This window comes from Coturnix japonica, chromosome 19, assembly GCF_054131305.1.
Source record: "Coturnix japonica strain WE chromosome 19, WE-NBRP24, whole genome shotgun sequence".
NCBI lineage: Eukaryota > Metazoa > Chordata > Aves > Galliformes > Phasianidae > Coturnix > Coturnix japonica.
Window position 1 is genome coordinate 169,318 of NC_140681.1, and position 21,269 is coordinate 190,586.

Genomic DNA, 21,269 nt, shown 5'->3' on the forward strand with positions numbered 1-21,269 from the left:
TCCTCTTCACAGTCATCCAGCCATTCTGTCCCAAGCCTGTAACACTGCATGTACCCCCAGCAGAGAACAACTACATCCCCCAGAGGATTGCTTGCTGCTCTGTCACCCTTTCTGTTCAGAGCAAAAGATAAAAGCCATTCGTAAATCACTTGACCTCCCCTTTCCTTTTTGATCCCAGCTCTGACCTCGGCTTTAGAATAAGGACTTCAGTTTTCAGACACACTTTCTAATTTTATTTTTTTTATTGGTTTTAATTCTAATCGTGATAGTAATTATGATACATTGTACTGTAGTGTGTTATCTTGCAATTTGGTATCATCTTTGGTCAATTAATTAAACAAATTAAAACGAATTAAAGAAATTAAAATTAATTAAACCAATTAGAACTAATTTGTTGCCACTGGTTTGGTTTTTGGCCCATCTCTCTACTTGTTTTCCCTTTTTTTCCCTTTTCCCTTCCCTGGGTCCTGGATCTGCAGGTCCCCCCACCCCGCTAGGCGTGGAACCGGGCCGAACCAGGCCAGAAACTGTTGACAAATGCTGCTACTCAGATAACTCAGCAGCGCTTGGCTTAGGTGCAATGTGTTGGATTTAAATGAATTCTACTTCCAGGTTGTCTTCACTTCAATCTCTATAGCTTCCCAAGCCAGGGATGGAATTGCCTGCAAGGTATTAGTTGGTATTAGATCATCAACAATTAAATACTCTACTTTTTGGGGGATCCTGGATTCATTTTCTGTGTCCTCATCGGAATCCCTCTTATATGAGCAGACAGGAGGATCCGGTGCCTTCCCCTTCCCCTTTACTTCTCTCAGCCGAGTCCCAGTCTCCTTTGGAAGACTCCCTGCTTGTTTTTTAGACATCTCTCTGAATTTGCAATGTCCAGGGAGCTGTGGTTTTGTTGCTGAGGCAGAAGCTGTCTGGATGCTTCTGGGGACTCTTGAGATAGTTGTTGGGGCAGAAGCAGTATGGATGCTTCTGGGGAGTTTGGAGTTAGTTGTTGGGGCAGAAGCAGTAGGGATGCTTCTGGGGACTCCGGACTTTGTTGTTGAAACAGAAGCAGTATGGATGCTTCTGGGGACTCCGGACTTTGTTGTTGGGGCAGAAGCAGTAGGGATGCTTCTGGGGACTCTTGAGTTAGTTGTTGGGGCAGAAGCAGTAGGGATGCTTCTGGGGACTCCGGAGTTTTTTGTTGGTGAGGCAGAAGCAGTAGGGATGCTTCTGGGGACTCCGGACTTTGTTGTTGAAACAGAAGCAGTCTGGATGCTTCTGGGGACTCCAGACTTTGTTGTTGGGGCAGAAGCAGTAGGGATGCTTCTGGGTACTCCGGACTTTGTTGTTGAAACCGAAGCAGTAGGGGTGCTTCTGGGGACTCCGGAGTTTTTTGTTGGTGAGGCAGAAGCAGTCTGGATGCTTCTGGTGACTCCAGAGTTTGTTGTTGATGCAGAAGCAGTACGGATGCTTCTGGGGACTCCGGACTTTGTTGTTAAATCAGAAGCAGTCTGGATGCTTCTGGGGACTCTGGAGTTACTGGTTGAGGCAGAAACTGAACGGATGCTTCTAGGGAGTTTGGAGCCTTCCCTGCCCAACTCAGGTTTGGGTGACTTCTCAGGCAGCTTCATTGCACGCCCTGTGCTCCATGAGTCTCTTTGAAGGCCATGCTCCATCAAAGCCACATTCCTTCTGCGTTGTCCAGACAGATTATGGCATGAAGGAGAGGGGCCAGCTGGTTTATGAAGCTTTGTGGGTCTGATTTTCGAACCCGCATTGTAATCCACAGAACCCGGCCGGAACTCGTCCCTGGCCATCTGTAGTCTGTGGATCGATTTCTTCAAATTGGAAATCTCCCGAAGAAGCTCATCCTGGAAGGGAACAGAGGGTTTATGCTTGGTCTTGTCTTAGAGAGTGCTTCCCACCCTAAGTACTGTTGCTTTACGCAGAAGAGGGAGAGCACACTGCTTCAGCCTTGCAATGAGGGCAGAAGAGAACGGCTGCCACAGTGCTCTGTTTGTAAGCAAGCGACTTTCCAGGCTGCCTTCACACCAGCACGCTGTGCTAGCTCAGCTCTGAGCTGAGCTGTCCTTTCCTTGCCTCAATGCCTAGACCACCAGCCCGTCCCTCACCTTTTCTGCTTTCCCCATCTCCCTCAGATCCATCAAGTAAAGCCCGTGCCCTCAGTGCCATGCTGCTGACACGTGCCTACCAATACTGGGCTTTGCCTACCTCTTCTCGCCTCTTTGCTTGCTTTTTCTCCAGCTTCAGCCTGGTCAGGTACTGCCTGTACTCGTTGAACTCCTTCAGAGTGCAGACAACCTACAGAAGAGACAATGACAGATGGCTGTAGTGTCAGGCCCCTGCCTGGCAGACTGGAAAGCCCTCCTGACGAGACCCGTGTTGGTCAGCCCAACAGCCAAACTTACGTCGCCATCCTCGGTGACCAAGCCCCGTTTCTTCAGGTTCCGCAGGTTGTTTTTGCGGTTGTGGAACTCCCGCAGATGCGGGTCATGCAGGCTGTTGTACTCTGTGCACAGATTGCGACTGTACGGATCTCTCAGGTCAAACTGAGGAGAAGGCTGGTGGAGCTGGAAGAGATGTGTTGTAGAGTGTGAATGGGGAAGGAGAGAGCAGCAAAGAGACAGAGACACTTCCAAGCTGCTCACACCCACAGGCTGGCCTCTTGCCTCTTTCCCAAACAGTCATGTCTGGGTTTTCCTAAGTCCTCCAAGAGGGAGAGCAGAGGGTTGCGCCCTCCTCCAGGAACGGCCTGGTCTCCACATTTCTAGCTGTGCCAGATGAGTGCCTGGCCCCAGCATCCCAACACATGGCCAGCAGCTGCCTGCTTGCCTGGTGCCAGATAAGGTGAGGGAACTGCTGCTGATAAGCTCATCCGGTGTGAAAATCCCAGTTTTCAGACCCTCTCCTGACTGGTGGGCACTGCTATTGACCAGCCCTTGGTTGTCTCCCTGCTGTGGAGCCAGAAGCATCCCCTCATTCCCGTATGCAGTTGGGGCAAAGGGCCATAGGTCCCACAGTAGAGCCGGTGGCCACAAGGCCTCCTTGGCATGGCGGCAACCCCAGGAAACAAGAGCCCTTTTTGACGCTTCCCTCCTCCTCTCACCTTTTCCCCCAGCTTTCTCCTGGCGAAGAGGAGCTTGGTGCCGGGCTGCACAGGGATTTTAACCCCGAGTGGAAGGTCCAGCAGCCAGCTACATCCTGCTCCAACTTCCTGTCCTCCGGGTCGGAGCTAGAAAGACAAAGACATGCTTGGACACTCAGACACTCCATTCCCCTCTCCAGCCCACCTCCGCTCCCTTTGGCAGCTCCCTCCCCACTTCTGTACCCGATGCTGGGATGTGCAGAGAGGTGCGATTCCCTGCAAGCCTTCTCCAGCACCAGCATGAGGAGAAGTGTCCCTCAGCCTCTGGAGAGCATCTACAGCCCCAGAGCAGCCCTGCATACCCCAGGCTGCTGCACTCAGCCCTCTCTTGATGTAGCAGCGCTCACCTTTCCGCTCTTCCCCGCTCTGCTCAGAAATTCATCTGGATTTCGGAATCCAGCACTGCCACAGCGCTCCATGGCTCCTGGTAGGAACTCTCTGAGAGCTGCAACCTTCCGCTACCACCTCTCGCTCCAGCAGCAGCGAACTGAGGCCACCCCAGCCGGAGTTCCAGCCTGCAGCTTTATGTCACGCTCACCCACTGTTGCATCACAATGACGTGCAATGACACGCGGCAAGCCTGCAGCTGCATGGAGGCCCTTCTGGGTGCACTCGTGGTAAGCTGCTCCAGCTGGCCCTGCTTTGAGCCAAAAAGGCTTGCTGAGTCCTGAGGCCTGCTGTAGGCTTCCTTGGTTTCTATCACAGGTGATGCTGCACGTGGAACAAATACCTTCTCGGGTTGTCCCAGAGCTTGTTTTATAAGTAAATGACACTGAAACAATGTGGGAGAGCTGGCCTGTTTTTCTGTCCTAGAATCTTAGAATGGTTTGTGTTGGAAGGGACCCTTAAGATCACCCCGTTCCAACCTGCTATAGACAGGGACACCTCGCTGTAGACCAGGTTGCTCACAACGCATCCAGCCTGGCCTCGAGTGCTTCCAGGGAGAGGAGGGATGCTGAGAAGGTGGAAATAGTGAACGCCTTTTTTGCTTCTGTCTTTAGTGAAAGGGCTCTCCCTCGGGAATCCCAGGCCCTGGAGGTTAATGAGAGAGTGTGGGGAATGGGAGATTTCCCTTTAGTCAGGGAAGAGGTGGTCCGTGAGTGCCTAGGAAATATTAAGGTCCATAAATCCTTGGGACCTGATGGGGTGCATCCACAGGTGCTGAGAGAGCTTCTGGAGGTCGTTGCTGAGCCGCTCTCTGTAATCTATCAGAGGTCTTGGAGAACTGGGGAGGTGCCTGAAGTCTGGAGGACGGCCAGTGTCACTCCTGTCTTCAAAAAGGGCAAGAAGGAAGACCCGGGTAATTATAGGCCAATCAGCCTCATCTCTGTCCCAGGGAAGGTGATGGAACAGCTTGTGCTGGATGCCATCTCCAGACAACTGGGAGAAAAGGAGGTTATCAGGAGTACTCAGCATGGGTTCACCAAGGGGAGGTTGTTCTCGACCAACCCGGTGGCCTTTTATGAAGATGTCACTAGCTGGGTGGACGGGGGGAGAGCGGTAGATGTAGTCTACCTTGATTTCTGTAAGGCTTTTGATACTGTCCCCCATGACGTTGTTATAACAAAGCTGAGGAAGTATGGGATAGATGAGCGGAAGGTGAAGTGGGTCGAGAATTGGCTGACTGGCCGAGTGCAGAGGGTTGTCGTTGGTGGTGCGGAATCTGGCTGGAGGCCTGTAACTAGCGGCGTCCCCCAGGGGTCTGTGCTGGGTCCGGTCTTGTTCAACATCTTCATCAGCGACCTTGATGAGGGGATAGTGACCACCCTCAGCAAGTTTGTGATGACACAAAGTTGGGAGGACTGGCTTACACGCCTGAAGGCTGTGCTGCCATTCAGAGGGACCTGGACAGGGTGGAGAGCTGGGCAGTAAGAAACCGGATGAGGTTTAACAAAAGCAAGTGTAGAGTCTTGCACCTAGGGAGAAATAATTGCATGCACCGGTACAGGCTGGGGGAAGAGCTGCTGGACAGGAGCTCTGCTGAGTGGGACCTGGGCGTCCTGGTGGACGACAGATTGACCATGAGCCAGCAGTGTGCCCTTGTAGCCAAAAAGGCCAATGGCATCCTGGGGTGTATTAAAAAGAGCGTGGCCAGCAGGTCGAGGGAGGTGATCCTCCCGCTCTGCTCTGCCCCGGTGAGGCCTCCTCTGGAATCCTGTGTCCAGTTCTGGGCTCCCCAGTACAAAAAAGACAGGGATCTCTTGGAAAGAGTCCAGCGGAGGGCCACAAAGATGGTGAAGGGCCTGGAGCATTTCCCCTATGATGAGAGACTAAGCGAACTGGGTCTGTTTAGCCTTGAGAAAAGAAGGCTGAGTGGGGATTTGATCCAGGTTTATAAATACCTGAGGTGTGGGTGCCATAGTGGCGAGGCTGGTCTCTTTTCAGTAATGCGTGGGACAGGACTAGGGGTAATAGGATGAAACTTCAGCATAGGATGTTCCGCAGGAATGTGCTCAAGAACTTCTTTACGGTGAGGGTGACGTAGCACTGGAACAGGCTGCCCAGGGAGGTGGTGGAGTCTCCTTCTGCGGAGATATTCAAGATCCGACTGGACGCCGAGCTGTGCGACGTGGTGTAGGGAGCCTGCTTTGGCAGGAGGGTTGGACTCGATGATCTCTAGAGGTCCCTTCCAACCCCTGCAATTCTGTGATTCTGTGAGGCATCCACAGCCTCACTGGGAAACCTGTTCCAGTGTTTCACCACCCTCACAGTAAAGTTCTTCATGGTATGTATTCTAAATCTCCCCTCTTCCAGTTTAAAACCATTTTCCTTCATCCTGTCACTACATGCATTTATAAAATGTCCCTCCCCAGCTTTCCTATGGACTCCCTTCAGATACTGGGATGTTGCTATAAGGTCCCCCTGGAGCCTTCTCTTCTCCAGGCTGAAGAGCCCCAGCTCTCTCAGCCTGTCCTTCTAGAGGAGGTGCTCCAGCCCTCTGATCATCTCCATTTCCCTCATCTGGACCTGCTCCAACAGCTCAGTGTCCTTGTGTTGGGGTCCCCAGAACTGGACACAGTACTCCATGTGGGGTCTTACAAGAGCAGCGCGGAGGGGCAGAATCACCTCCTCGACCCGCTGGTCACGCTTCTCTTGATGAAACCTGGGATATACTTGGCCTTTCAGGCTACAAGCGTACACTGCCACCTCGTGCTGAATCATCTGAGACCCCCAAATCCTTCTCCTCGGTGCTGCTCTCAAGCCATTCTCCACCCAACCTTTATCTGTGCTTGAGATTTCCCCAACTCAGGGCACTTGTCCTTGTTGAACTTCATGAAGTTGACATGGGCCACCAAGTTTGTCACGTCTGACTTGCCCATGGTGAAACCATTTTGATTACCACCAATCACCTTGTCTTTATTTTTCCGTGTGGTGCAGTAGGGCCTTCAGTTGGATCTACCCCGCGATCTTACCAAGCACAGAGGTGAGACTGACTGGCCTGTAGTTCCCTGGATCTTCTTTTTTCCCGATCCGGAATAGGGGGGTTATGTTTCCCCTTTTCTGATCAGTGGGAACTTCACCAGACTGCCATGACCTTTCAAATACGATGCACAGCAGCTTGGCAAGTTCATCCACCAGTTCCCTCAGAAGCTGCGGATGGATCCCTTGGACTTGTGCAGCTTCAGATTCTTTCGATGGTCTAGAACCTGATCTTCACTTACAGCACTTACAGATCCACCTTCTCCAAGTTTTACTGTTGCTTTCTGCAGTTTGGGCTCTGTGCCTAGAGCACTTGCCAGTGAGGCCTGAAGCAAAGAAGTCATTGAGCACCTCAGCTCTCTCTGTATTCCTCATGAGCAGGCCTCTAGTTGCCTTCCAGAGAGGGCCCACATCCTCGCTTACCTTCTTTTTAATCACTGATATACCTGTTCCCCTTTCTGTCCCCAGCTAGATTTAGTTCTGCCTGAGTTTTAGCTTTCCTAACCTGATCTTTGAGGTTCCCATACTGCTTGGAAGAGGAAGTTATCATCAGCACATTCCAGAAACCTCTTTGATTTCTGGTGCGATGCTGTGTTGTCCCTCCCACAGATATCAGGGTGGTTGAAGTCCCCTATGAGGACCAAGTTTTCTGAATGTGAATCTCCTCCTGTCTATTTACAGAGGACCTCATCCTCAGTGTCCTTCTTGTAGTGAGGAGCCCAAAACTGAACACAGTACTTGAGATGCGGCTTCACCAGAGCTGAGTACAGAGGGATGATCACCTCTCTGCTCCTGCTGGCCACACTGTTTCTTATACAGGCCAGGATGCCGTTGGCCTTCTTGGCCACCTGGGCACACTGTGGGCTCATGTTGAGCCGAGCATCGACCAACAGCCCCAGGTCCCTTTCCTCTTCACAGTCATCCAGCCATTCTGTCCCAAGCCTGTAACACTGCATGTACCCCCAGCAGAGAACAACTACATCCCCCAGAGGATTGCTTGCTGCTCTGTCACCCTTTCTGTTCAGAGCAAAAGATAAAAGCCATTCGTAAATCACTTGACCTCCCCTTTCCTTTTTGATCCCAGCTCTGACCTCGGCTTTAGAATAAGGACTTCAGTTTTCAGACACACTTTCTAATTTTATTTTTTTTATTGGTTTTAATTCTAATCGTGATAGTAATTATGATACATTGTACTGTAGTGTGTTATCTTGCAATTTGGTATCATCTTTGGTCAATTAATTAAACAAATTAAAACGAATTAAAGAAATTAAAATTAATTAAACCAATTAGAACTAATTTGTTGCCACTGGTTTGGTTTTTGGCCCATCTCTCTACTTGTTTTCCCTTTTTTTCCCTTTTCCCTTCCCTGGGTCCTGGATCTGCAGGTCCCCCCACCCCGCTAGGCGTGGAACCGGGCCGAACCAGGCCAGAAACTGTTGACAAATGCTGCTACTCAGATAACTCAGCAGCGCTTGGCTTAGGTGCAATGTGTTGGATTTAAATGAATTCTACTTCCAGGTTGTCTTCACTTCAATCTCTATAGCTTCCCAAGCCAGGGATGGAATTGCCTGCAAGGTATTAGTTGGTATTAGATCATCAACAATTAAATACTCTACTTTTTGGGGGATCCTGGATTCATTTTCTGTGTCCTCATCGGAATCCCTCTTATATGAGCAGACAGGAGGATCCGGTGCCTTCCCCTTCCCCTTTACTTCTCTCAGCCGAGTCCCAGTCTCCTTTGGAAGACTCCCTGCTTGTTTTTTAGACATCTCTCTGAATTTGCAATGTCCAGGGAGCTGTGGTTTTGTTGCTGAGGCAGAAGCTGTCTGGATGCTTCTGGGGACTCTTGAGATAGTTGTTGGGGCAGAAGCAGTATGGATGCTTCTGGGGAGTTTGGAGTTAGTTGTTGGGGCAGAAGCAGTAGGGATGCTTCTGGGGACTCCGGACTTTGTTGTTGAAACAGAAGCAGTATGGATGCTTCTGGGGACTCCGGACTTTGTTGTTGGGGCAGAAGCAGTAGGGATGCTTCTGGGGACTCTTGAGTTAGTTGTTGGGGCAGAAGCAGTAGGGATGCTTCTGGGGACTCCGGAGTTTTTTGTTGGTGAGGCAGAAGCAGTAGGGATGCTTCTGGGGACTCCGGACTTTGTTGTTGAAACAGAAGCAGTCTGGATGCTTCTGGGGACTCCAGACTTTGTTGTTGGGGCAGAAGCAGTAGGGATGCTTCTGGGTACTCCGGACTTTGTTGTTGAAACCGAAGCAGTAGGGGTGCTTCTGGGGACTCCGGAGTTTTTTGTTGGTGAGGCAGAAGCAGTCTGGATGCTTCTGGTGACTCCAGAGTTTGTTGTTGATGCAGAAGCAGTACGGATGCTTCTGGGGACTCCGGACTTTGTTGTTAAATCAGAAGCAGTCTGGATGCTTCTGGGGACTCTGGAGTTACTGGTTGAGGCAGAAACTGAACGGATGCTTCTAGGGAGTTTGGAGCCTTCCCTGCCCAACTCAGGTTTGGGTGACTTCTCAGGCAGCTTCATTGCACGCCCTGTGCTCCATGAGTCTCTTTGAAGGCCATGCTCCATCAAAGCCACATTCCTTCTGCGTTGTACAGACAGATTATGGCATGAAGGAGAGGGGCCAGCTGGTTTATGAAGCTTTGTGGGTCTGATTTTCGAACCCACACTGTAATCCACAGAACCCGGCCGGAACTCGTCCCTGGCCATCTGTAGTCTGTGGATCGATTTCTTCAAATTGGAAATCTCCCGAAGAAGCTCATCCTGGAAGGGAACAGAGGGTTTATGCTTGGTCTTGTCTTAGAGAGTGCTTCCCACCCTAAGTACTGTTGCTTTACGCAGAAGAGGGAGAGCACACTGCTTCAGCCTTGCAATGAGGGCAGAAGAGAACGGCTGCCACAGTGCTCTGTTTGTAAGCAAGCGACTTTCCAGGCTGCCTTCACACCAGCACGCTGTGCTAGCTCAGCTCTGAGCTGAGCTGTCCTTTCCTTGCCTCAATGCCTAGACCACCAGCCCGTCCCTCACCTTTTCTGCTTTCCCCATCTCCCTCAGATCCATCAAGTAAAGCCCGTGCCCTCAGTGCCATGCTGCTGACACGTGCCTACCAATACTGGGCTTTGCCTACCTCTTCTCGCCTCTTTGCTTGCTTTTTCTCCAGCTTCAGCCTGGTCAGGTACTGCCTGTACTCGTTGAACTCCTTCAGAGTGCAGACAACCTACAGAAGAGACAATGACAGATGGCTGTAGTGTCAGGCCCCTGCCTGGCAGACTGGAAAGCCCTCCTGACGAGACCCGTGTTGGTCAGCCCAACAGCCAAACTTACGTCGCCATCCTCGGTGACCAAGCCCCGTTTCTTCAGGTTCCGCAGGTTGTTTTTGCGGTTGTGGAACTCCCGCAGATGCGGGTCATGCAGGCTGTTGTACTCTGTGCACAGATTGCGACTGTACGGATCTCTCAGGTCAAACTGAGGAGAAGGCTGGTGGAGCTGGAAGAGATGTGTTGTAGAGTGTGAATGGGGAAGGAGAGAGCAGCAAAGAGACAGAGACACTTCCAAGCTGCTCACACCCACAGGCTGGCCTCTTGCCTCTTTCCCAAACAGTCATGTCTGGGTTTTCCTAAGTCCTCCAAGAGGGAGAGCAGAGGGTTGCGCCCTCCTCCAGGAACGGCCTGGTCTCCACATTTCTAGCTGTGCCAGATGAGTGCCTGGCCCCAGCATCCCAACACATGGCCAGCAGCTGCCTGCTTGCCTGGTGCCAGATAAGGTGAGGGAACTGCTGCTGATAAGCTCATCCGGTGTGAAAATCCCAGTTTTCAGACCCTCTCCTGACTGGTGGGCACTGCTATTGACCAGCCCTTGGTGGTCTCCCTGCTGTGGAGCCAGAAGCATCCCCTCATTCCCGTATGCAGTTGGGGCAAAGGGCCATAGGTCCCACAGTAGAGCCGGTGGCCACAAGGCCTCCTTGGCATGGCGGCAACCCCAGGAAACAAGAGCCCTTTTTGACGCTTCCCTCCTCCTCTCACCTTTTCCCCCAGCTTTCTCCTGGCGAAGAGGAGCTTGGTGCCGGGCTGCACAGGGATTTTAACCCCGAGTGGAAGGTCCAGCAGCCAGCTACATCCTGCTCCAACTTCCTGTCCTCCGGGTCGGAGCTAGAAAGACAAAGACATGCTTGGACACTCAGACACTCCATTCCCCTCTCCAGCCCACCTCCGCTCCCTTTGGCAGCTCCCTCCCCACTTCTGTACCCGATGCTGGGATGTGCAGAGAGGTGCGATTCCCTGCAAGCCTTCTCCAGCACCAGCATGAGGAGAAGTGTCCCTCAGCCTCTGGAGAGCATCTACAGCCCCAGAGCAGCCCTGCATACCCCAGGCTGCTGCACTCAGCCCTCTCTTGATGTAGCAGCGCTCACCTTTCCGCTCTTCCCCGCTCTGCTCAGAAATTCATCTGGATTTCGGAATCCAGCACTGCCACAGCGCTCCATGGCTCCTGGTAGGAACTCTCTGAGAGCTGCAACCTTCCGCTACCACCTCTCGCTCCAGCAGCAGCGAACTGAGGCCACCCCAGCCGGAGTTCCAGCCTGCAGCTTTATGTCACGCTCACCCACTGTTGCATCACAATGACGTGCAATGACACGCGGCAAGCCTGCAGCTGCATGGAGGCCCTTCTGGGTGCACTCATGGTAAGCTGCTCCAGCTGGCCCTGCGTTGAGCCAAAAAGGCTTGCTGAGTCCTGAGGCCTGCTGTAGGCTTCCTTGGTTTCTATCACAGGTGATGCTGCACGTGGAACAAATACCTTCTCGGGTTGTCCCAGAGCTTGTTTTATAAGTAAATGACACTGAAACAATGTGGGAGAGCTGGCCTGTTTTTCTGTCCTAGAATCTTAGAATGGTTTGTGTTGGAAGGGACCCTTAAGATCACCCCGTTCCAACCTGCTATAGACAGGGACACCTCGCTGTAGACCAGGTTGCTCACAACGCATCCAGCCTGGCCTCGAGTGCTTCCAGGGAGAGGAGGGATGCTGAGAAGGTGGAAATAGTGAACGCCTTTTTTGCTTCTGTCTTTAGTGAAAGGGCTCTCCCTCGGGAATCCCAGGCCCTGGAGGTTAATGAGAGAGTGTGGGGAATGGGAGATTTCCCTTTAGTCAGGGAAGAGGTGGTCCGTGAGTGCCTAGGAAATATTAAGGTCCATAAATCCTTGGGACCTGATGGGGTGCATCCACAGGTGCTGAGAGAGCTTCTGGAGGTCGTTGCTGAGCCGCTCTCTGTAATCTATCAGAGGTCTTGGAGAACTGGGGAGGTGCCTGAAGTCTGGAGGACGGCCAGTGTCACTCCTGTCTTCAAAAAGGGCAAGAAGGAAGACCCGGGTAATTATAGGCCAATCAGCCTCATCTCTGTCCCAGGGAAGGTGATGGAACAGCTTGTGCTGGATGCCATCTCCAGACAACTGGGAGAAAAGGAGGTTATCAGGAGTACTCAGCATGGGTTCACCAAGGGGAGGTTGTTCTCGACCAACCCGGTGGCCTTTTATGAAGATGTCACTAGCTGGGTGGACGGGGGGAGAGCGGTAGATGTAGTCTACCTTGATTTCTGTAAGGCTTTTGATACTGTCCCCCATGACGTTGTTATAACAAAGCTGAGGAAGTATGGGATAGATGAGCGGAAGGTGAAGTGGGTCGAGAATTGGCTGACTGGCCGAGTGCAGAGGGTTGTCGTTGGTGGTGCGGAATCTGGCTGGAGGCCTGTAACTAGCGGCGTCCCTCAGGGGTCTGTGCTGGGTCCGGTCTTGTTCAACATCTTCATCAGCGACCTTGATGAGGGGATAGTGACCACCCTCAGCAAGTTTGTGATGACACAAAGTTGGGAGGACTGGCTTACACGCCTGAAGGCTGTGCTGCCATTCAGAGGGACCTGGACAGGGTGGAGAGCTGGGCAGTAAGAAACCGGATGAGGTTTAACAAAAGCAAGTGTAGAGTCTTGCACCTAGGGAGAAATAATTGCATGCACCGGTACAGGCTGGGGGAAGAGCTGCTGGACAGGAGCTCTGCTGAGTGGGACCTGGGCGTCCTGGTGGACGACAGATTGACCATGAGCCAGCAGTGTGCCCTTGTAGCCAAAAAGGCCAATGGCATCCTGGGGTGTATTAAAAAGAGCGTGGCCAGCAGGTCGAGGGAGGTGATCCTCCCGCTCTGCTCTGCCCCGGTGAGGCCTCCTCTGGAATCCTGTGTCCAGTTCTGGGCTCCCCAGTACAAAAAAGACAGGGATCTCTTGGAAAGAGTCCAGCGGAGGGCCACAAAGATGGTGAAGGGCCTGGAGCATTTCCCCTATGATGAGAGACTAAGCGAACTGGGTCTGTTTAGCCTTGAGAAAAGAAGGCTGAGTGGGGATTTGATCCAGGTTTATAAATACCTGAGGTGTGGGTGCCATAGTGGCGAGGCTGGTCTCTTTTCAGTAATGCGTGGGACAGGACTAGGGGTAATAGGATGAAACTTCAGCATAGGATGTTCCGCAGGAATGTGCTCAAGAACTTCTTTACAGTGAGGGTGACGTAGCACTGGAACAGGCTGCCCAGGGAGGTGGTGGAATCTCCTTCTCTGGAGATATTCAAGATCCGACTGGACGCCGAGCTGTGCGACGTGGTGTAGGGAGCCTGCTTTGGCAGGAGGGTTGGACTCGATGATCTCTAGAGGTCCCTTCCAACCCCTGCAATTCTGTGATTCTGTGAGGCATCCACAGCCTCACTGGGAAACCTGTTCCAGTGTTTCACCACCCTCACAGTAAAGTTCTTCATGGTATGTATTCTAAATCTCCCCTCTTCCAGTTTAAAACCATTTTCCTTCATCCTGTCACTACATGCATTTATAAAATGTCCCTCCCCAGCTTTCCTATGGACTCCCTTCAGATACTGGGATGTTGCTATAAGGTCCCCCTGGAGCCTTCTCTTCTCCAGGCTGAAGAGCCCCAGCTCTCTCAGCCTGTCCTTCTAGAGGAGGTGCTCCAGCCCTCTGATCATCTCCATTTCCCTCATCTGGACCTGCTCCAACAGCTCAGTGTCCTTGTGTTGGGGTCCCCAGAACTGGACACAGTACTCCATGTGGGGTCTTACAAGAGCAGCGCGGAGGGGCAGAATCACCTCCTCGACCCGCTGGTCACGCTTCTCTTGATGAAACCTGGGATATACTTGGCCTTTCAGGCTACAAGCGTACACTGCCACCTCGTGCTGAATCATCTGAGACCCCCAAATCCTTCTCCTCGGTGCTGCTCTCAAGCCATTCTCCACCCAACCTTTATCTGTGCTTGAGATTTCCCCAACTCAGGGCACTTGTCCTTGTTGAACTTCATGAAGTTGACATGGGCCACCAAGTTTGTCACGTCTGACTTGCCCATGGTGAAACCATTTTGATTACCACCAGCCACCTTGTCTTTATTTTTCCGTGTGGTGCAGTAGGGCCTTCAGTTGGATCTACCCCGCGATCTTACCAAGCACAGAGGTGAGACTGACTGGCCTGTAGTTCCCTGGATCTTCTTTTTTCCCGATCCGGAATAGGGGGGTTATGTTTCCCCTTTTCTGATCAGTGGGAACTTCACCAGACTGCCATGACCTTTCAAATACGATGCACAGCAGCTTGGCAAGTTCATCCACCAGTTCCCTCAGAAGCTGCGGATGGATCCCTTGGACTTGTGCAGCTTCAGATTCTTTCGATGGTCTAGAACCTGATCTTCACTTACAGCACTTACAGATCCACCTTCTCCAAGTTTTACTGTTGCTTTCTGCAGTTTGGGCTCTGTGCCTAGAGCACTTGCCAGTGAGGCCTGAAGCAAAGAAGTCATTGAGCACCTCAGCTCTCTCTGTATTCCTCATGAGCAGGCCTCTAGTTGCCTTCCAGAGAGGGCCCACATCCTCGCTTACCTTCTTTTTAATCACTGATATACCTGTTCCCCTTTCTGTCCCCAGCTAGATTTAGTTCTGCCTGAGTTTTAGCTTTCCTAACCTGATCTTTGAGGTTCCCATACTGCTTGGAAGAGGAAGTTATCATCAGCACATTCCAGAAACCTCTTTGATTTCTGGTGCGATGCTGTGTTGTCCCTCCCACAGATATCAGGGTGGTTGAAGTCCCCTATGAGGACCAAGTTTTCTGAATGTGAATCTCCTCCTGTCTATTTACAGAGGACCTCATCCTCAGTGTCCTTCTTGTAGTGAGGAGCCCAAAACTGAACACAGTACTTGAGATGCGGCTTCACCAGAGCTGAGTACAGAGGGATGATCACCTCTCTGCTCCTGCTGGCCACACTGTTTCTTATACAGGCCAGGATGCCCTTGGCCTTCTTGGCCACCTGGGCACACTGTGGGCTCATGTTGAGCCGAGCATCGACCAACAGCCCCAGGTCCCTTTCCTCTTCACAGTCATCCAGCCATTCTGTCCCAAGCCTGTAACACTGCATGTACCCCCAGCAGAGAACAACTACATCCCCCAGAGGATTGCTTGCTGCTCTGTCACCCTTTCTGTTCAGAGCAAAAGATAAAAGCCATTCGTAAATCACTTGACCTCCCCTTTCCTTTTTGATCCCAGCTCTGACCTCGGCTTTAGAATAAGGACTTCAGTTTTCAGACACACTTTCTAATTTTATTTTTTTTATTGGTTTTAATTCTAATCATGATAGTAATTATGATACATTGTACTGTAGTGTGTTATCTTGCAATTTGGTATCATCTTTGGTCAATTAATTAAACAAATTAAAACGAATTAAAGAAATTAAAATTAATTAAACCAATTAGAACTAATTTGTTGCCACTGGTTTGGTTTTTGGCCCATCTCTCTACTTGTTTTCCCTTTTTTTCCCTTTTCCCTTCCCTGGGTCCTGGATCTGCAGGTCCCCCCACCCCGCTAGGCGTGGAACCGGGCCGAACCAGGCCAGAAACTGTTGACAAATGCTGCTACTCAGATAACTCAGCAGCGCTTGGCTTAGGTGCAATGTGTTGGATTTAAATGAATTCTACTTCCAGGTTGTCTTCACTTCAATCTCTATAGCTTCCCAAGCCAGGGATGGAATTGCCTGCAAGGTATTAGTTGGTATTAGATCATCAACAATTAAATACTCTACTTTTTGGGGGATCCTGGATTCATTTTCTGTGTCCTCATCGGAATCCCTCTTATATGAGCAGACAGGAGGATCCGGTGCCTTCCCCTTCCCCTTTACTTCTCTCAGCCGAGTCCCAGTCTCCTTTGGAAGACTCCCTGCTTGTTTTTTAGACATCTCTCTGAATTTGCAATGTCCAGGGAGCTGTGGTTTTGTTGCTGAGGCAGAAGCTGTCTGGATGCTTCTGGGGACTCTTGAGATAGTTGTTGGGGCAGAAGCAGTATGGATGCTTCTGGGGAGTTTGGAGTTAGTTGTTGGGGCAGAAGCAGTAGGGATGCTTCTGGGGACTCCGGACTTTGTTGTTGAAACAGAAGCAGTATGGATGCTTCTGGGGACTCCGGACTTTGTTGTTGGGGCAGAAGCAGTAGGGATGCTTCTGGGGACTCTTGAGTTAGTTGTTGGGGCAGAAGCAGTAGGGATGCTTCTGGGGACTCCGGAGTTTTTTGTTGGTGAGGCAGAAGCAGTAGGGATGCTTCTGGGGACTCCGGAGTTTGTTGTTGAAACAGAAGCAGTCTGGATGCTTCTGGGGACTCCAGACTTTGTTGTTGGGGCAGAAGCAGTAGGGATGCTTCTGGGTACTCCGGACTTTGTTGTTGAAACCGAAGCAGTAGGGGTGCTTCTGGGGACTCCGGACTTTGTTGTTAAATCAGAAGCAGTCTGGATGCTTCTGGGGACTCTGGAGTTACTGGTTGAGGCAGAAACTGAACGGATGCTTCTAGGGAGTTTGGAGCCTTCCCTGCCCAACTCAGGTTTGGGTGACTTCTCAGGCAGCTTCATTGCACGCCCTGTGCTCCATGAGTCTCTTTGAAGGCCATGCTCCATCAAAGCCACATTCCTTCTGCGTTGTCCAGACAGATTATGGCATGAAGGAGAGGGGCCAGCTGGTTTATGAAGCTTTGTGGGTCTGATTTTCGAACCCGCATTGTAATCCACAGAACCCGGCCGGAACTCGTCCCTGGCCATCTGTAGTCTGTGGATCGATTTCTTCAAATTGGAAATCTCCCGAAGAAGCTCATCCTGGAAGGGAACAGAGGGTTTATGCTTGGTCTTGTCTTAGAGAGTGCTTCCCACCCTAAGTACTGTTGCTTTACGCAGAAGAGGGAGAGCACACTGCTTCAGCCTTGCAATGAGGGCAGAAGAGAATGGCTGCCACAGTGCTCTGTTTGTAAGCAAGCGACTTTCCAGGCTGCCTTCACACCAGCACGCTGTGCTAGCTCAGCTCTGAGCTGAGCTGTCCTTTCCTTGCCTCAATGCCTAGACCACCAGCCCGTCCCTCACCTTTTCTGCTTTCCCCATCTCCCTCAGATCCATCAAGTAAAGCCCGTGCCCTCAGTGCCATGCTGCTGACACGTGCCTACCAATACTGGGCTTTGCCTACCTCTTCTCGCCTCTTTGCTTGCTTTTTCTCCAGCTTCAGCCTGGTCAGGTACTGCCTGTACTCGTTGAACTCCTTCAGAGTGCAGACAACCTACAGAAGAGACAATGACAGATGGCTGTAGTGTCAGGCCCCTGCCTGGCAGACTGGAAAGCCCTCCTGACGAGACCCGTGTTGGTCAGCCCAACAGCCAAACTTACGTCGCCATCCTCGGTGACCAAGCCCCGTTTCTTCAGGTTCCGCAGGTTGTTTTTGCGGTTGTGGAACTCCCGCAGATGCGGGTCATGCAGGCTGTTGTACTCTGTGCACAGATTGCGACTGTACGGATCTCTCAGGTCAAACTGAGGAGAAGGCTGGTGGAGCTGGAAGAGATGTGTTGTAGAGTGTGAATGGGGAAGGAGAGAGCAGCAAAGAGACAGAGACACTTCCAAGCTGCTCACACCCACAGGCTGGCCTCTTGCCTCTTTCCCAAACAGTCATGTCTGGGTTTTCCTAAGTCCTCCAAGAGGGAGAGCAGAGGGTTGCGCCCTCCTCCAGGAACGGCCTGGTCTCCACATTTCTAGCTGTGCCAGATGAGTGCCTGGCCCCAGCATCCCAACACATGGCCAGCAGCTGCCTGCTTGCCTGGTGCCAGATAAGGTGAGGGAACTGCTGCTGATAAGCTCATCCGGTGTGAAAATCCCAGTTTTCAGACCCTCTCCTGACTGGTGGGCACTGCTATTGACCAGCCCTTGGTGGTCTCCCTGCTGTGGAGCCAGAAGCATCCCCTCATTCCCGTATGCAGTTGGGGCAAAGGGCCATAGGTCCCACAGTAGAGCCGGTGGCCACAAGGCCTCCTTGGCATGGCGGCAACCCCAGGAAACAAGAGCCCTTTTTGACGCTTCCCTCCTCCTCTCACCTTTTCCCCCAGCTTTCTCCTGGCGAAGAGGAGCTTGGTGCCGGGCTGCACAGGGATTTTAACCCCGAGTGGAAGGTCCAGCAGCCAGCTACATCCTGCTCCAACTTCCTGTCCTCCGGGTCGGAGCTAGAAAGACAAAGACATGCTTGGACACTCAGACACTCCATTCCCCTCTCCAGCCCACCTCCGCTCCCTTTGGCAGCTCCCTCCCCACTTCTGTACCCGATGCTGGGATGTGCAGAGAGGTGCGATTCCCTGCAAGCCTTCTCCAGCACCAGCATGAGGAGAAGTGTCCCTCAGCCTCTGGAGAGCATCTACAGCCCCAGAGCAGCCCTGCATACCCCAGGCTGCTGCACTCAGCCCTCTCTTGATGTAGCAGCGCTCACCTTTCCGCTCTTCCCCGCTCTGCTCAGAAATTCATCTGGATTTCGGAATCCAGCACTGCCACAGCGCTCCATGGCTCCTGGTAGGAACTCTCTGAGAGCTGCAACCTTCCGCTACCACCTCTCGCTCCAGCAGCAGCGAACTGAGGCCACCCCAGCCGGAGTTCCAGCCTGCAGCTTTATGTCACGCTCACCCACTGTTGCATCACAATGACGTGCAATGACACGCGGCAAGCCTGCAGCTGCATGGAGGCCCTTCTGGGTGCACTCATGGTAAGCTGCTCCAGCTGGCCCTGCTTTGAGCCAAAAAGGCTTGCTGAGTCCTGAGGCCTGCTGTAGGCTTCCTTGGTTTCTATCACAGGTGATGCTGCACGTGGAACAAATACCTTCTCGGGTTGTCCCAGAGCTTGTTTTATAAGTAAATGACACTGAAACAATGTGGGAGAGCTGGCCTGTTTTTCTGTCCTAGAATCTTAGAATGGTTTGTGTTGGAAGGGACCCTTAAGATCACCCCGTTCCAACCTGCTATAGACAGGGACACCTCGCTGTAGACCAGGTTGCTCACAACGCATCCAGCCTGGCCTCGAGTGCTTCCAGGGAGAGGAGGGATGCTGAGAAGGTGGAAATAGTGAACGCCTTTTTTGCTTCTGTCTTTAGTGAAAGGGCTCTCCCTCGGGAATCCCAGGCCCTGGAGGTTAATGAGAGAGTGTGGGGAATGGGAGATTTCCCTTTAGTCAGGGAAGAGGTGGTCCGTGAGTGCCTAGGAAATATTAAGGTCCATAAATCCTTGGGACCTGATGGGGTGCATCCACAGGTGCTGAGAGAGCTTCTGGAGGTCGTTGCTGAGCCGCTCTCTGTAATCTATCAGAGGTCTTGGAGAACTGGGGAGGTGCCTGAAGTCTGGAGGACGGCCAGTGTCACTCCTGTCTTCAAAAAGGGCAAGAAGGAAGACCCGGGTAATTATAGGCCAATCAGCCTCATCTCTGTCCCAGGGAAGGTGATGGAACAGCTTGTGCTGGATGCCATCTCCAGACAACTGGGAGAAAAGGAGGTTATCAGGAGTACTCAGCATGGGTTCACCAAGGGGAGGTTGTTCTCGACCAACCCGGTGGCCTTTTATGAAGATGTCACTAGCTGGGTGGACGGGGGGAGAGCGGTAGATGTAGTCTACCTTGATTTCTGTAAGGCTTTTGATACTGTCCCCCATGACGTTGTTATAACAAAGCTGAGGAAGTATGGGATAGATGAGCGGAAGGTGAAGTGGGTCGAGAATTGGCTGACTGGCCGAGTGCAGAGGGTTGTCGTTGGTGGTGCGGAATCTGGCTGGAGGCCTGTAACTAGCGGCGTCCCTCAGGGGTCTGTGCTGGGTCCGGTCTTGTTCAACATCTTCATCAGCGACCTTGATGAGGGGATAGTGACCACCCTCAGCAAGTTTGTGATGACACAAAGTTGGGAGGACTGGCTTACACGCCTGAAGGCTGTGCTGCCATTCAGAGGGACCTGGACAGGGTGGAGAGCTGGGCAGTAAGAAACCGGATGAGGTTTAACAAAAGCAAGTGTAGAGTCTTGCACCTAGGGAGAAATAATTGCATGCACCGGTACAGGCTGGGGGAAGAGCTGCTGGACAGGAGCTCTGCTGAGTGGGACCTGGGCGTCCTGGTGGACGACAGATTGACCATGAGCCAGCAGTGTGCCCTTGTAGCCAAAAAGGCCAATGGCATCCTGGGGTGTATTAAAAAGAGCGTGGCCAGCAGGTCGAGGGAGGTGATCCTCCCGCTCTGCTCTGCCCCGGTGAGGCCTCCTCTGGAATCCTGTGTCCAGTTCTGGGCTCCCCAGTACAAAAAAGACAGGGATCTCTTGGAAAGAGTCCAGCGGAGGGCCACAAAGATGGTGAAGGGCCTGGAGCATTTCCCCTATGATGAGAGACTAAGCGAACTGGGTCTGTTTAGCCTTGAGAAAAGAAGGCTGAGTGGGGATTTGATCCAGGTTTATAAATACCTGAGGTGTGGGTGCCATAGTGGCGAGGCTGGTCTCTTTTCAGTAATGCGTGGGACAGGACTAGGGGTAATAGGATGAAACTTCAGCATAGGATGTTCCGCAGGAATGTGCTCAAGAACTTCTTTACAGTGAGGGTGACGTAGCACTGGAACAGGCTGCCCAGGGAGGTGGTGGAATCTCCTTCTCTGGAGATATTCAAGATCCGACTGGACGCCGAGCTGTGCGACGTGGTGTAGGGAGCCTGCTTTGGCAGGAGGGTTGGACTCGATGATCTCTAGAGGTCCCTTCCAACCCCTGCAATTCTGTGATTCTGTGAGGCATCCACAGCCTCACTGGGAAACCTGTTCCAGTGTTTCACCACCCTCACAGTAAAGTTCTTCATGGTATGTATTCTAAATCTCCCCTCTTCCAGTTTAAAACCATTTTCCTTCATCCTGTCACTACATGCATTTATAAAATGTCCCTCCCCAGCTTTCCTATGGACTCCCTTCAGATACTGGGAGGTTGCTATAAGGTCCCCCTGGAGCCTTCTCTTCTCCAGGCTGAAGAGCCCCAGCTCTCTCAGCCTGTCCTTCTAGAGGAGGTGCTCCAGCCCTCTGATCATCTCCATTTCCCTCATCTGGACCTGCTCCAACAGCTCAGTGTCCTTGTGTTGGGGTCCCCAGAACTGGACACAGTACTCCATGTGGGGTCTTACAAGAGCAGCGCGGAGGGGCAGAATCACCTCCTCGACCCGCTGGTCACGCTTCTCTTGATGAAACCTGGGATATACTTGGCCTTTCAGGCTACAAGCGTACACTGCCACCTCGTGCTGAATCATCTGAGACCCCCAAATCCTTCTCCTCGGTGCTGCTCTCAAGCCATTCTCCACCCAACCTTTATCTGTGCTTGAGATTTCCCCAA

General features: G+C 52.0%; 5 protein-coding genes across 5 annotated transcripts; all 5 read right to left on the reverse strand.

Moving 5' to 3' along the window:
* Nucleotides 1–602: 602 nt before the first annotated feature.
* On the reverse strand, nt 603–1,808 carry LOC146757700 (uncharacterized). The gene has a single exon (XM_085520605.1). It carries the CDS (start codon nt 1,806–1,808, stop codon nt 603–605), a length of 1,206 nt encoding a protein of 401 aa, XP_085376731.1.
* Nucleotides 1,809–2,193: 385 nt separating this feature from the next.
* Nucleotides 2,194–3,749, reverse strand: LOC146757701 (fibrous sheath-interacting protein 2-like). Its single transcript, XM_085520575.1, has 4 exons — nt 3,696–3,749; nt 3,119–3,244; nt 2,421–2,582; nt 2,194–2,313 (listed from the first exon to the last, which is right to left on the reverse strand). Exons 1-4 carry the CDS (start codon nt 3,747–3,749, stop codon nt 2,200–2,202), a joined length of 456 nt encoding a protein of 151 aa, XP_085376701.1. The 3' UTR covers nt 2,194–2,199.
* Nucleotides 3,750–7,733: 3,984 nt separating this feature from the next.
* Nucleotides 7,734–10,689, reverse strand: LOC146757702 (uncharacterized). The gene is made up of 3 exons (XM_085519425.1): nt 10,602–10,689; nt 9,904–10,065; nt 7,734–9,796 (listed from the first exon to the last, which is right to left on the reverse strand). Exon 3 carries the CDS (start codon nt 9,289–9,291, stop codon nt 8,086–8,088), a length of 1,206 nt encoding a protein of 401 aa, XP_085375551.1. The 5' UTR covers nt 9,292–9,796; nt 9,904–10,065; nt 10,602–10,689; the 3' UTR covers nt 7,734–8,085.
* Nucleotides 10,690–14,751: 4,062 nt separating this feature from the next.
* Nucleotides 14,752–17,084, reverse strand: LOC146757703 (uncharacterized). The gene has a single exon (XM_085520606.1). It carries the CDS (start codon nt 16,673–16,675, stop codon nt 15,569–15,571), a length of 1,107 nt encoding a protein of 368 aa, XP_085376732.1. The 5' UTR covers nt 16,676–17,084; the 3' UTR covers nt 14,752–15,568.
* LOC146757704 (fibrous sheath-interacting protein 2-like) lies at nt 17,067–18,616 on the reverse strand. Its single transcript, XM_085520576.1, has 4 exons — nt 18,563–18,616; nt 17,986–18,111; nt 17,288–17,449; nt 17,067–17,180 (listed from the first exon to the last, which is right to left on the reverse strand). The coding sequence occupies exons 1-4, from the start codon at nt 18,614–18,616 to the stop codon at nt 17,067–17,069; spliced, it is 456 nt and encodes a 151-aa protein (XP_085376702.1).
* Between the last annotated feature and the right edge of the window lie 2,653 nt (nt 18,617–21,269).

Excerpts from the sequence above, each read along its gene's own strand:
- LOC146757703 (XM_085520606.1), bottom strand. The coding sequence starts at position 16,675 with ATGGCCAGGGACGAGTTCCGGCCGGGTTCTGTGGATTACAATGCGGGT.
- LOC146757700 (XM_085520605.1), bottom strand. The coding sequence starts at position 1,808 with ATGGCCAGGGACGAGTTCCGGCCGGGTTCTGTGGATTACAATGCGGGT.
- LOC146757701 (XM_085520575.1), bottom strand. The coding sequence starts at position 3,749 with ATGCAGCTGCAGGCTTGCCGCGTGTCATTGCACGTCATTGTGATGCAA. Across the intron at positions 3,245-3,695 it reads TCATTGTGATGCAACAGTGG|CTCCGACCCGGAGGACAGGA; the intron begins GTGAGCGTGACA and ends TTGTCTTTCTAG. Across the intron at positions 2,314-2,420 it reads TGGTCACCGAGGATGGCGAC|GTTGTCTGCACTCTGAAGGA; the intron begins GTAAGTTTGGCT and ends TCTCTTCTGTAG.
- LOC146757704 (XM_085520576.1), bottom strand. The coding sequence starts at position 18,616 with ATGCAGCTGCAGGCTTGCCGCGTGTCATTGCACGTCATTGTGATGCAA. Across the intron at positions 18,112-18,562 it reads TCATTGTGATGCAACAGTGG|CTCCGACCCGGAGGACAGGA; the intron begins GTGAGCGTGACA and ends TTGTCTTTCTAG. Across the intron at positions 17,450-17,985 it reads GGAGAAAGCTGGGGGAAAAG|CTCCACCAGCCTTCTCCTCA; the intron begins GTGAGAGGAGGA and ends CATCTCTTCCAG.
- LOC146757702 (XM_085519425.1), bottom strand. The coding sequence starts at position 9,291 with ATGGCCAGGGACGAGTTCCGGCCGGGTTCTGTGGATTACAGTGTGGGT.